Source organism: Monodon monoceros, unplaced genomic scaffold (genome assembly GCF_005190385.1).
Source record: "Monodon monoceros isolate NGI ecotype Baffin Bay Population unplaced genomic scaffold, NGI_Narwhal_1 Super_Scaffold_7, whole genome shotgun sequence".
NCBI classification, from domain to species: Eukaryota; Metazoa; Chordata; class Mammalia; order Artiodactyla; family Monodontidae; genus Monodon; species Monodon monoceros.
In genome coordinates this window covers 54,803,158-54,817,779 of record NW_021703784.1, presented here as the reverse complement: position 1 = coordinate 54,817,779, position 14,622 = coordinate 54,803,158, and the positions used below count along the sequence as shown (strand labels likewise).

Sequence of the window (14,622 nt, the reverse complement as noted above, 5' to 3'; positions counted from 1 at the left end):
TTTGTCTGATATTAGTATACCCATTCCAGCTTTCTTTTGGTTACTGCTTACATGGAATATCTTTCTGTCCTTCCATTTTCAACCTGTTGTGTTTCAACCTATTGTGTTTCAACCTATTTGTGTTTCTGTCCTTCCATTTTCAACCTATTTGTCTCTTGTAGACAGTATATAGTGGGTCATTAAAAAGAAAATCTATTCTTCCAATCTCTGCCTTTTAATTGTAGTGTTTAATTCATTTATACTTAATGTAATTACAGATGGAAGGACTTCTGCCACTTTTCGGTTTGTTTTCTTACATCTTTTTTGTTCCTCAATTCCTCTGTTACTACCTTCTTTTGTGTTAGTTATTTCTCACATTTTGATTCCTTTCTCATTTCTTTTACTATATATCTTTTAGTTATTTTCTTAGTGGTTGCCCCAAGAATTACAATTAACATCTTAATTTATAACAGTCTAGTTCAAATTAATACCAACTTAGTTTTAATATTATACAAAACTTTTCTTCCGTATAGCTATGTTCCCCCATTTTTATGTTGTTGTCATCACAAGTTACATCTTTATAATTGTGTGCCCATCAAGATAGGCTTATAATGATTGCTTCACTTATTTGCTAATTGGTTGATATTAAATGCTAAACCCACCTTACATTCTTAGAATAAATTCAGTCAATAACGATGCATTACTATTTTGTCCTTATAACGTATTGCTGGTCCTACTTGCTAATATTTTCCTAAGGATTTTTGTGTCTATATTCGTGAGGGATATTGGTCTATAATTGTGTTTGTGTGTGTGTATGTGTGTGAGATAAGTTTTGGTATCAGTAATGCTGGTCTTATGAATTGGAAATTGTTCCCTTACCCTCTGTTTTATGAAGGAGTTTGTGTTAAATTGATGATATTTCTTAAATGTTTGATATAGTTCAGTGAACCCATCTGGACCTAGACTTTTTTTTTGTGGAAAGATTTTCAGTTACTTATTCACTTAAAAAATAGTTATTCAGATATTGTTGTATTTTTTTTTTTTTTACATCTTTATTGGAGTATGATTGCTTTACAATGGTGTGTTAGTTTCTGCTTTATAACAAAGTGAATCAGTTATACATATACATATGTTCCCATATCTCTTCCCTCTTGCATCTCCCTCCCTCCCACCCTTCCTATCCCACCCCTCTAGGTGGTCACAAAGCACCGAGCTGATTTCCCTGTGCTATGCAGCTGCTTCCCACTAGCTATCTATTTTACGTTTGGTAGTGTATATATGTCCATGCCACTCTCTCACTTTGTCACAGCTTACCCTTTCCATCCCCATATCCTCAAGCCCATTCTCTAGTAGGTCTGTGTCTTTATTCCTGTCTTGCCCCTAGATTCTTCATGACATTTTTTTTCTTAGATTCCATATATATGTGTTAGCATACGGTATTTGTCTTTCTCTTTCTGACTTACTTCACTCTGTATGGCAGACTCTAGGTCCATCCACCTCACTACAAATAACTCAATTTCATTTCTTTTTATGGCTGAGTAATATTCCATTGTATATATGTGCCATATCTTCTTATCCATTCATCTGATGATGGACACTTAGGTTGTTTCCATCTCCTGGCTATTGTAAATAGAGCTGCAATGAACATTTTGGTACATGAGTCTTTTTGAATTATGGTTTTCTCAGGGTATAGGCCCAGTAGTGGGATTGCTGGGTCATAGATATTGTTGTTTTATTGTTAATCAGTTTTGTCTTGTTGTATTTTTTCAAAGATTCATCCAAGTTGTTAAATTTGTTGGCACAAAGTTGTTTATAATATTCTCCTAATAACCTTTTAATGTGTGCAGCAATGTAACTTTTAGAAAATGCTTATACTAGCATTATAGCAAACATTTATACAGGCTTATCACATACCTTTGACTTTACAAATATCAGCTCTTTTAATTCCCACAACAATTTGTGAGGTAGATAATATTACCATCTCCATGTTATAGATGAAGAAACCAAAGTTAAACTAAAAGAAGTTAGGTGCCTTGTTCCAGATTACAGAGCTGATGTATTAAGGGCTTAAGCTGTAATCCAGGTGGTCTGAGTCCAGAGTCCTTTTTTCTTAACTACTATTTACTTTGCCTTTCTGAAATGCCAGATAGCTGTTCTGTTCTTCCTATGGAATTGTGCTGTGTTCTCTCTAGAAACCATCCTTGCTGCCACCACCTTTACACCACTGAGTGGAAATACTTGTTTCTGGTATTCCTAATTAAAACTTGGAATGCCTTTTCCTCCATAAAAACATTACATATGATGGCTAGGCATACTTGAAATATTATTGTTAATAATCTTCTTCAGCCACATAATATGTTAAAAAGACTTCTGGGGTTTCCCTGGGAAGTTCACCAAAAGTTACAGTGTGAAACATTGTTTCTGTGGGAAAATGTTAGAAGAAATTTATTTTAAATTCACTTGCCTATAAAGTTAAACTTCAATTATATGAAAGTGTTTCTTAACTTTTTTCTAATTTCTTAATGATTTGAATTTACTGAGTTGTTATTGAATCATAATTTTAAAAATACAAACATCACGATTAATTTGGACACATATTTTGTTTTACTTTGATTAATTTGTTAATTAATGTCTTTTAGGGTTATTCAGATGCTCAGAAGAGTATTCTTCTTCAGGTGGATCAGAACTGTGTTCGCAATTCTTATGATGTCTTCTCTTTGCTGCGGTAAGAAACTTCTTAGAGTCCTCTTGCATTTTGTCAAGAATCTTCCTCATTCTGAGTTTGTGACATTTCGATGTGAGGAAATGTATGGAGTCTTTAGAAGCTGTTACTCAGACTTAGCATTTTTTAGTGAGAGCTTCATACATTTTGTAGCTACAGTGATTTATCTCTTTTACAAAGCCTTTGGAAAGCCATTTTTTTCCTCTGGACAGTGGGAGAGAGTGATTGGAAGCCAGCGATCTTAAAACAGGGACATGAGCTGTTTCCGGTCTTCTGCACAATAAAGAGCAGCAACCAGAGGTACAAAATTTAGACTTATCAAAACTTTAACAACTGTGGCATTACTAGAAAACCCCTTCAATAGCCCCAGACATAGCTTAGAGTTTTGATCTGCTGTTCATCTTAAAAGAATCGTATTTGGCAAGGCAAAGGAGCTCTGCGTGAATCTCATGTGCTTAGAGGATTAACTGCCTCAGCTCTATATTTTCATAATGTCTGGGCTTAATTTGGAAAGATTTTTAAATTTGGTTTTAATTTTCAATGTGGTAGATCATCAGGGACGTTCCCCCAGGAGGCAGGCTACCAAAATAAATGCAATTTAAAATAAAGTTAAGAGTGACACTCAACCTGTGTTCACCCTACTCAGACAGATGATTCATTGAAATTCGGTTTTGGCAGTATTTCCTAGTGTTTACATAACACATCATAAATTCCAGACCGTTAGACATTCTCTATATATCTACTAGAGGAAGAGCCCAGAAGGATGATTGGACTCTTATCCAACTGGATGATTGTTTATTTTTTAAACATTATGAAATGGGCTTTTCCTTTGCAAATCTTGAATCTTACTGTACATAATGGTAGAGAGTTTGCTGACATGGACTATGTAAAATGCTCTAAAGAGACAATGATTTCAACTAAAGTAACCACACACATTTGATGACTTTTGACTCTTACCTGAGAGGTACTTTCACTTTGACTTCTTAGGGTATGTGCCAGAATGGACAGAATTTAGTAATTGGATGGTGGAGATAGAAAGCAGGAGGTGTCTATTTTATAACTCTTATTTTTGAGCCTATTCAGTTTGGGACTACATTGAGTTTTAAGTATTGAAAAGAGGAATGTACAGAAATAGTTTGAAATGTGAGGAAGAGACTAATATTTCTTGGCCTGTTTTGCTCAGTAAAATGAGAGTATAGATAATATAATTTTTAAAGATATTTTCCAAGTATGAGATTGTGTGATCTCATTAGAGAAATCAGTGGAATTAAAAGAAAAGGGGGGCTTCCCTGGTGGCGCAGTGGTTGAGAGTCCGCCTGCCGATGCAGGGGACACGGGTTCGTGCTCCAGTCCGGGAAGATCCCACATGCCGCGGAGCGGCTGGGCCCGTGAGCCATGGCCGCTCAGCCTGCGCATCTGGAGCCTGTACTCCGCAACGGGAGAGGCCACAACAGTGAGAGGCCCGTGTACTGCAAAAGAAAAAAAAGAAAAAAAAGAAAAGGGAATACAGAGTCAGTGAGAAGAGGAGGAGTTAGGAAAGGTACCATCATAGAATCTGAGAGATTAGAGATTTAAGGAGTATTGAAGGCTCTGTACTGTAGTGATACAGGAGAATAGGAGCTGAAGAAAGACTGTGGGATCTTGGGAATCAACTTGATATAATGGAGAATGCTTTGATTGACCTGACTCTGACTTTAATTATCCTTGATTTATCCTAATTCATTTAACCTCTCTAATTGTTCCAAAATGTGGAAGCAGTGATGTTTCAAATTTGTTTAATTTATAAGCATTTTCACATCAGTTATCTTATTCTCCTAGAAGTTTTTTGTGTTCACAAATCAGGGATCAGCTTTTGTCTTCCATGTAGAAGCTGAGGCCAAGGAGCATTAAATGATTTACTTATCTTAGGGGGTACATAGCAAGTAGAGCCAGATTGGAGATTGGTATGAAGGTTTTCTGGCAAGCAAATTTTGCAAACCCTTTTCACACTCTCACTTACCTTCCTAGACTGGTGGTTGTCAGGGGCACATAGCATAATGATGGAGAAAATTTCTGAAAATCGTGGAACCCTCCATAAATGCAAAATCATCAAGTTAGTTTGGTAGTGGCTTAATTATTTAACACTGGTTTTGCAATGAAATGTCTCTTGGGGGTTTCACTTCTAGCGTGCCTTCTAGATTCCTCAGGTGTGTCAGCCATTTGACTTGCCTTATTAACAGTGGCCTGCTCATCACCATCGTGTAAATCATTTATAGCTGGTAACACAGATATACTTTTTCTGAACCAGACCAAGTGTCTATTTTTCAAGTAAATTACCTGAACTCAGAGAGTTACTCTGGAGCTAGAAACTTTAAATTGTACTTGTCAAAGTTAATGAGTAAAATGGAACTTTCTCTGGTGATTCAGGCAGTTCAGAGTAACCGTCATGTATCTGCTCAAGCAAAAGTTTTTCTTTTCCCACAGTTTTTGCCATGATATATATAAAGTGGTTGCCGAGAAACTTAATTTTGTGCCGATCAATTTTGTTTATAGTTTCCCGTCCTTAACTCAGGCAACATTGTTCCTGGATGCAGTAATTTTTAAAAATATACCTTTTCCTTTCCTGATGATTTCTTGTTTTTTTAATTTAATTTATTTTATTTTTTCATAAATTTATTGATTTATATATACTTTTATTTTTGTCTGTGTTGGGTCTTCGTTGCTGCGTGCAAGCTTTCTCTAGTTGCAGCAGGCGGGGGCTACTCTTTGTTGTGGTGCGTGGGCTTCTCATTGCGGTAGCTTATCTTGTTGAGGAGCACAGGCTCTAGGTGCACGGGCTTAAGTAGTTGTGGCTTGTGGGCTCTAGAGCGCAGGCTCAGTAGTTGTGGCACACGGGCTTAGTTGCTCTGCAGCATGTGGGATCTTTCCGGACTAGGGCTCGAACCCATGTCCCCTGGATTGGCAGGCGGATTCTTTTTTTTTTCGGTACGCGGGCCTCTCACTGCTGTAGCCTCTCCCATTGTGGAGCACAGGCTCCAGATGGGCAGGCTCAGTGGCCATGGCTCACGGGCCCAGCAGCTCCACGGCATGTGGGATCTTCCCGGACCGGGGCACGAACCTGCGTCCCCTGCATCGGCAGGCGGACTCTCAACCACTGCGCCACCAGGGAAGCCTGGCAGGCGGATTCTTAACCACTGTGGCACCAGGGAAGTCCTCTTGTTTTTTTTTAAATTGTTACTCCTCCCTCCCTCCCTCCCTCTCTCCTTCCCTCGCTGGGTCTTCAGTGCTGCGCGTGGGCTTTCTCTAGTTGCGGCGAGCGGGGCCTACTCTTTGTTGTGGTGTGCGGGCTTCTCATTGTGGTGGCTTCTCTTGTTGTGGAGCATGGGCTCTAGGTGCACGGGCTTCAGTAGTTGTAGCACACGGGCTCAGTAGTTGTAGCTCGCGGGCTCTAGAGCGCAGGCTCAGTAGTTGTGGCACATGGGCTTAGTTGCTCTGCGGCATGTGGGATCTTCCGGACCAGGGCTCGAACCCGTGTCCCCTGCATTGGCAGGCAGATTCTTAACCACTGCACCACCAGGGAAGTCCTGAATTGTTACTTCTTGATCTGTAATTTTATGTGAAAACACACAGTCTGAATTCTTTAATATTACTTACTCCACAAAATTCTCAGTGCTGTTTGGAGGCAGGATTAGAACCCAGGTCTCCTGTTAATAACTCTTCCTGTGTTTTCGTGCCACTAGTATGCATCTCTACCCTCAACCTTTTATGTGTAAATGTCACTCAAAAAATAGGAAATTTTGACTAAGTAAAGGCTGTTTTTGGAGCACCTAAGACCCTGGCATTATAGCCCCTTCAGATGGATGCATTGTACCATTTTGTAGGAAAACAATGACTGAGGTTTTATTCTTTTGCCAATAGTTAGGAATTTAGACTAATTCCAATGTTGCCAAAGTAAGAGCAGCTCTTTCAAAGTTTACATTCGGTATGTGTGATGGTAACTGAATTTTTGCTTCTTAACCCTTGTAAATCTCTGGATTAAGCATTATTTTTCATGTAAGCAGACATTTACTTAGGAGGCACTTCACTCATTGTCACATTTGATACTTTAGGATGTTGACCACAAGGTGTCCATGTTGCTGTTTAACTGGCATTTGAAATTTCATTTATTTTACAGTTTTGAAATGAGAAACGTAGGGTTATGAATCATAAGTGAGCCTTTAATTTAGAAGTTAGCTTTTCTTTTTATTGTTATTCTTTCTAGGTTAAGGAGTTTCTAGACTTTCTAAACAGGTTTCTCTTTTTTGGGTCTGTTTTTTTTTTTTTTTAATTGTGTTCGTGAGAGGGAGTTGTTGAAAGATTATAAAGAGAGGAGGAGTGACAGGCTCAGGTGTGTGATTTTGAATTCTATCCATGGTGACAGTGTGGAAGAGACCTGAGGGACGAGACTGGAAGCAAGGAGATACATGTAAATCCTACCTGTCCTCTGGAATTGAAAGATTATGTTTAGTGTTTAAAAATTTTTTGTTGTTGTTTTGTTTTTATTTTTTTTTTCCTTTTATACTTTCTCAAAAAGGTGGCTCTATGGTAGTGAAATAAGTGAGACTAATTCTGTTTTCTTTGAGTATACTTTTTTTTTTTTTTTTTGCGGTATGCGGGCCTCTCACAGTTGTGGCCTCTCCTGTTGCAGAGCACAGGCTCTGGACACGCAGGCCCAGAGGCCATGGCTCACGGGCCCAGCCGCTCCGCGGCATGTGGAATCTTCCCGGACTGGGGCATGAGCCCGCGTCCCCTGCATCGGCAGGCGGACTCTCAACCACTGTGAGACCAGGGAAGTCCCTGAGTATACTTTTTTTTTTTTAATTTTAATTTAATTTTTTTTTTAGATGTTGGGGGTAGGAGTTTATTAATTAATTAATTTATTTTTGCTGTGTTGGGTCTTCATTTCTGTGCAAGAGCTTTCTCTAGTTGTGGCAAGCGGGGGCCACTCTTCATCGCGGTGCACGGGCCTCTCACTGTCGCGGCCTCTCTTGTTGCCGAGCACAGGCTCCAGACGCGCAGGCTCGGTAGTTGTGGCTCACGGGCCTAGTTGCTCTGCGGCATATGGGATCTTCCCAGACCGGGGCTCGAACCCGTGTCCCCTGCATGAGCAGGCAGATTTTCAACCACTGCGCCACCAGGGAAGCCCCTGAGTATACTTTTTATTTATTTATTTATTTTTCCCTCTTTTTTGACATGTCCTACTTTTGCCAGTTTAATAAGTGGAAATATGGTGGAGAAACCATGGGCTTTGGCCCTCCATCCAGGTTCCAGTCCTAAACTGCCGTATGCCCATCACTGGATGCAAAACTATGGGCAAGTTACTTAACTTTGGTATGCCTCAAACTGCTCTTGTAAAATGGGGGTTAATATTTGTCTCATAGGAATTATTATGAGAATTAATGAGGTAAAGTAATTGAAAGATTGTAGGACAGTTACTGACACATAGTAGACATTCAATAAATAATAGTTTTCATTTTCCCCTTTACTTCTTCCATCTTGCAATTAGCTTTTTTCTCTATGCACGTGCTCCTTTTTTATATTACCACTAGGTTTTACAATTTTAAGCATAATTTCCCTTTCCGTCTTGCCAGTCTAATGCCGATACCTCTGTTTTTTAGAATTACTTTTGTTAATCCTTTAACAGTCGTGATAAAAATTGTTTAACATGTGCATGTCTTGTCTTCCCTGATGGCATTGAAAACTACTTGAAGGAAGGGATTATTTCATATGGCTATATTTTCTCCTCTCTATATTACTGACAATTCTCACTTAATGTTGGAGTTACTGTGGATTCTGTTGTGATCCTGGAGCCCTAGGTCCTGTGGATCCTGCATTACTCTTTCTCCCTAGGACTGTCTTTCATAACTGCCATGTCCACATATTAATAACTCTCAAATCTATGTCTCTAGTTCCTACTTCTCTTTTGGAGTTCTGATCTGTAGTTTCCAATGACCATTAGACAGTTATACTTTCATGTTCTGTGGGAACCTCAACCCTAACATGTCTGGAGCTACATACATTGGCTTAATCCTCCTCTTCCTTTTCTTTTCCCTGGTTTCTCTAGTAGTATCATCATCTCAGGCAGCTAGTGAGCATAGCCTTCTTGGTTCTCACCTCTGTTTTCCTGGACTATTTCCTGACCTCCTAGCTAGTCTTCCTACTTCCAGTTTTTCTTTCATGCAGTTAATAGGTATTATTTATGGAGCACTTCCTTTGTGCCAGGAAGTATTCTAAGTGCTTTACATGAATTGATTCTTTTAATTCTTACAACACCCCATGTGGTAAGAACTGTTGATTCATATTTACGGATGAGGAAATACGGGCACAAAGCAGTTGAGTAGCTTATCCAAGGTCGTATAGCTAGTTCATGTTAGCCTGTATTTAAACCCAGTTTAGCTCCTGAGCCCATGTTCTTAACCAGTATGTTTTACTACTTTATTATTTTTCACACTGCTTTAGTACAGTTCATCTGCCACATTGCTGCCAGAGTGACCAAAGATACATCGGTTTTGTCACTCATTGGGCTTAGAAATCTTTGAGCCATCACATACAGGATAAAGTCCATACTTCTTAATTTGCTGTTCACTCTAAACACTAGCTCTAAACAGTGTAGGGACTAGTGTTCTTATTTCAAGTCCTCCTGCCACTGCCTGTGCAGTTTTAGTAGCTAGCATTTTCCGAGCACGTAATGGTGTTGTAATTAGTTCTTCATTGTCTGATTCGCTCTCCGCTCAGCACCCCCAAACTGAGAGCTCTGTTAGGCAAGAATCCTCTTTTTACTGATCTTTCTATTAGTCCTATGATGCTGCATATCAAATACATTAAGCAGGTAATAAATGCTGTTTTGATTGATCAAATCAAGCTATTCTTCAAGTTTACAGAGAACTGGGTTTTATTTTTCCTATTTCTGGTTTGCACCTGGTAAAATGAGAGTTGTAAAAAATGTCTCGACCATTATGGAAAAAGTGTTGAAAATATAATCAGATCTGTAGACCTTCAGCTGCCTCTTTTCTTTCTGCCACTGCCCTCCATATAATGTCTGGTGGGATTTCAGGATTTTGTGGCTTATAATCTTATTCCTTATATAGATTTTTTTCTGGAGGATCTTTCTCTGGCTGTCTGGAGGCAGATTGTTGCCCTGTCCCCACCCCCCACTTTGACAGAAAATACTTTCTCCTAAAAATTCCAGTTATAAAAGGGAGATGCTCATATCAAATAAATTGTTCTTGCAGTAATGTTTAGAAAACAGAGAGGATGACATGTGAAAGGGCATAACTGTTTATAATCTTTAAATTCTGAATGTGATAATCAACTTTTGGTTTGCAGGGAGGGTCCCTCCCCCCCCCCCCCCGCTAATGATCTCTCCCTAAGAGGTAACTGCAAGTATAGAGAATATAATTAAGAACCCAGCCGTAAGCAAAAGATGTCACAAAATTTATGTACTAAGACTCATATGTGTTTCTATTCTTGGTAGAGACTAAGCTCCTACCCAGTGTCTGTGTGCTCATTTTTGATAAATTAGGGGAATTAAGAGGATTACTATTAAGGTAGACACACTGACAGCAAGGAGAAACAAAATCTGATAGTTTGCTCTGTTTGTGCTTTACTCTGTGATTCTGGAATATAACTGAGTGGTAAATCATATTAGCTACTGTCCTATCTTTATACTTACAGTGTTTGGATTTGTAAATAGTCCTCTGTCACTACTTCATGTAAAAGGAGGGCAGAGAGAAATAGACCAGCTGTAAAGAGAGACAGACTAGGTTAAAAAGCGTAGCTAGCATACCTCTTCTGTGTGTGAGCATTCAGTCCTTTACCCACGTACATCTCCATACTGTAGTTCATAACTGAAGTTAATAATGAGAATTATTAAGTCCACCGTGTTAGTTTTCACTAAGGCTCTCTCCATTTAACAGACGAGGACACTGAGGCTTAGAAGGGTGAAAAGACTTGTCTAGCACCATAAATAAGTGTTAAAGCAGGTTTGAATAAAGAATGCATGTGCATGTGCTTTCTTCCATTATGCCATGTTGATACCAAATCATCAGTGGAATATAAAGTTGTCATTGTTAAGGTCTGTGTGAGAAAGCAGGGGCATGTGACAAGTTTTAGAAAGGTTTTTAATCAAAATTTAAAGTGAAAAAGTTTAGTCATTTAATGTAAATTTTAGTTAAAATTGATATTTATGTATAATAACACATTTTATTTTTATTTATCTTTCTCTATACATACACACACATATATGTACACATACACAGAAAGACACATATATACTTACAAAAATAGAATTTTAACAAAGTACTGGAGTAATTTTTTTTTTGGTTGGTTTGTTTGTTTGTTTGGTTGGTTTTTTTTGCAGTACGCGGGCCTCTCACTGTTGTGGCCTCTCCCGTTGCAGAGCACAGGCTCCGGACGCGCAGGCTCAGCGGCCATGGCTCACGGGCCCAGCCGCTCCGCGGCATGTGGGATCTTCCTGGACCGGGGCACGAACCCGTGTCCCCTGCATCGGCAGGCAGACTCTCAACCACTGCGCCACCAGGGAAGCCCTGGAGTAATTTTAGGTGCAGTTTTTTTTCCCCTTTCTTTTTACTTTTTGGCTTGTCTTCTTCCTTAAACCCTTCTCACTCACTACCAAAACCACCAGTTATAGACTGAATGTTTGTGGTCCCTCCCAGCCCAAATTCATACATTGAAACCTAATCCCCAATGTGATGGCATTTGGAGGTGGGGCCTTTGGGAGATGATTAGATCATGAGGGCTGAGCCCTCATGAATGGGATTAGTGCCCTTTTAAAAGAGGCCCCAGGGAGACCCTGTCCCTTTCTCCATGTGACGTTATAGTGAAAAGATGGTTGTCTGTGAACCAGAAAGCAGACTCTCACCAGATACCAACAATGCTGGTGCCTTGATCTTAGACTTCCCAGCCTCCAGAACTGTGAGAAATAAATTTCTGTTTATAAACCACCCTGTCTATGATATTTTATTATAGCAGCCTGAACTGAATAAGATACCATCCAAACACAGAACACATGTTCACATGACCCCAGTCACCCATGTACCCATGTTAACAATCTGTTATGTATATATTCATATTTTTTCCTATGATCTCTATGTAGATGTTATAGATATCACTATATGCATATTTATGTACGTATGTTAGGAGTTTTAATTGCTATTTTACAAAATTGGAGTGGATATTATATACATGACTCTACATCTTGTTTTTCTTGTTTAACATTCCATGTACAAATCTCTTCAGTTCATTGTTTTAATGATTTCATAATAGCCCATGGTGAGGGTGTACTATGTTTTTCAATCATTACCCTGTTGATAGACTTTTAATATTTACTCTGGCTCTGGTTTTATTTGTTTTGCCATTATGCAGAATACTGCAGTAAATATCTATATATGTATATATCCTTATATTTATGATGTTTTTGTTTCTGTGTATTAAATTTCCAGGAGTAGGATTTCTGAGTCAAAGGGCATGTATAGTTTTAATTTTAAGAAATAACATACTGTTTTCCCAAAGAGTGCAAATAACATACTGTTTTCCCAAAGAGTGCAAAAAGTGTGACATTACTCTTTACCCTGAATCCCTGCTGGCAGTGGGTATCATCATCTTTTTTTGTGATTTTTATTAATTTGATGAGTATAACACCTCAGTGTTACTTTAATTTTTATTAGCTTCGGTACTAGTGCTTAGTCTGAGCTACAAGTGAAAGTGAACATCTTTTCTTGAGTTTGTTAGCCATTCAGTGTATTCTTCTGTGAATTTGCCTATTCATATACTTTACCTATCTTTTTAATTGAGTTGCTTGCATTTTTTTTCATAAATTTTAAGAGTCCTTGGTATTTTTTCCAAATATGTCAGTTATGTATTGACTTAGTATACCTTATCAAAAAGTTTTTATTTGCCATATTATGTAATTCTGATTTTTCTTTGATATCTTCTGGACACAGTGTCTTGGTTTAAGAAGTCTCTCTTATACCTTAGTTCCACCTATATTTTCTAAGTTTTCTTTTGAGATTTATATTATTTTACTTTTAAAATTAAATCTCTAATACAATTAGGAATTATTCTTAAATATATTGTTTAGATATTCCATATATTGTGAGATAGAAATTAATTTTCTTCATAGATGAATATCCAGTTGTGCCAGTAACTTCCTTTTCTCACTGAATTTAAATACCACCTTTATCTTATATTAAAAGCTCATATATGCTGGTATCCATTTCTGGATTCTCTTTTCGTTCTGATCGTTTTGTGTAGTCCTTCGACAATTTCAGATTAATTTAATTACAGTGGTTCTTTGGTATGTTCTAATATCAAGTGGGGCAAGTGCCCTTCTTGCTACTATTCTTTTTCATACTGTTTTTGGCTAGTCTCAGAACTTTATTCTTCCATGTGAACTTTAAGGTTATTTTATCCTATTCTTTAAAAAAAAAAGTTTATTGGAATTCTAACAGGAATTTTTATATTCACTGACTTTTTAATATTTGGAGAGAGCGGTCATTTTTATATTAGTATTCCAATCCAAGACATGGTATGTCTTATATTTGTTCAAATTTTATTTCATTCCTTTGGTAAGATTTTATAGTTCTCTTCATATGGTCATGTGCTTTTCCATTAAATTTGTTCTTATAGTTTTTACACTATTTTTTATAAAATATGTTTTCCATTTCCATTCCTGTGTGCTTATTACTGTTATAGGGAAAAGCTGTAATTTTAAGAAAGTTATATTCAGTGACTATATCAAATTATTTTTTCTTGTTTTATAAGGAAAGGTCTCTGATTTTCTTGGCATACACTCATTATTATCAATTAAAAGATTGGTTTATCTGTTCCTTTCCAATGTTTATACTGTTTTCTAGTCTCTGGTACATTTACTAAACCTTCTAGAACTTTAAAAATAATGTTGAAAAGTAATGGACATAGTGAACATTTTAGTCCAGTTATTATTTTAATTAAATATTTTGCTGTTCAGGATATTTTCTGTTAATTTTGGAAAATATTTTAGATAGTTCTTCCTATTAACTTTTATTAGCAATAGATGCTGAATTTTTTGAAATGCCTTTCCGCATTTATTAACATTATATGTTTTTCTTCCTTTAGTTTATAGTTGCAATAAGGTATGTAGATTTTTTGATACTGCATTACTAATTAGTTATAGATTATTCTTTTGATCATTACTGCAGGTGAGATTGGTGTATAGTATTTGTTGTTTTTGGGGGGAGGAGAGAAAGGCAGGGTAAACATCTTTCCTAAGATCTTAAAATTGAGTTGGGAAACTCATCTTTTTCTGTGACATTTTACTCTGTAAAATGATGATAATAGCATATACCTCATTGGGTTGTTGGGAGGATTAAGTGAATTAATATGAGGTGCTTAGTACAGTGCCTGAATATAGTTAATGCTGTATTTGTTAGCTATTAGCATCATAGTCAACTGAAACATATTAAATAATTTTGGGAATTTTTAATTCTTTAAAGGTTTGTTAGAGAATTTAGCTATTAAATCATCTAGTTCAGGTGACTTTTATGATAAATCTGACTCTCATACCTTTAGTGCTATTTGCTCTATTTTATCCTACTTCTCCGTGGTTTATTCTTGACACTTCATTTTTTGCTAGGAAACCATTTACTTCCTCTGGATTTTTAAATTTATTGCTGAAACAGTGCGTGTAGTTTTAGTTTATAATTCTTTTAATCATTTCAGTAATTTACAGCAAATATTCTAATTAAGCCCAGAAACCACTCTAGTATTTCAGTTAGAAATTTTGTTATATTATGAGCTCTTCCTGGACAGGACGCTTTCTAATGCTGCAGTTGTAATGCTTTTTTGAGTGTGAACTAAAACAAAATATTTGATATGCTTTTTGCCTTTAAAATATTTCTCAGAAT

General features: G+C 37.3%; 1 protein-coding gene across 2 annotated transcripts in view; it reads left to right on the top strand.

The window, feature by feature from the left end:
* Positions 1 to 14,622, top strand: part of UVRAG (UV radiation resistance associated) — a 317,590-nt gene that overhangs the window by 83,344 nt on the left and 219,624 nt on the right. For both annotated transcript variants that reach the window (XM_029209194.1, XM_029209195.1), the window contains one exon: positions 2,619 to 2,704. In XM_029209194.1, the coding sequence (XP_029065027.1) occupies positions 2,619 to 2,704 (86 nt within the window). The remainder of the gene's footprint in view (positions 1 to 2,618; positions 2,705 to 14,622) is intronic.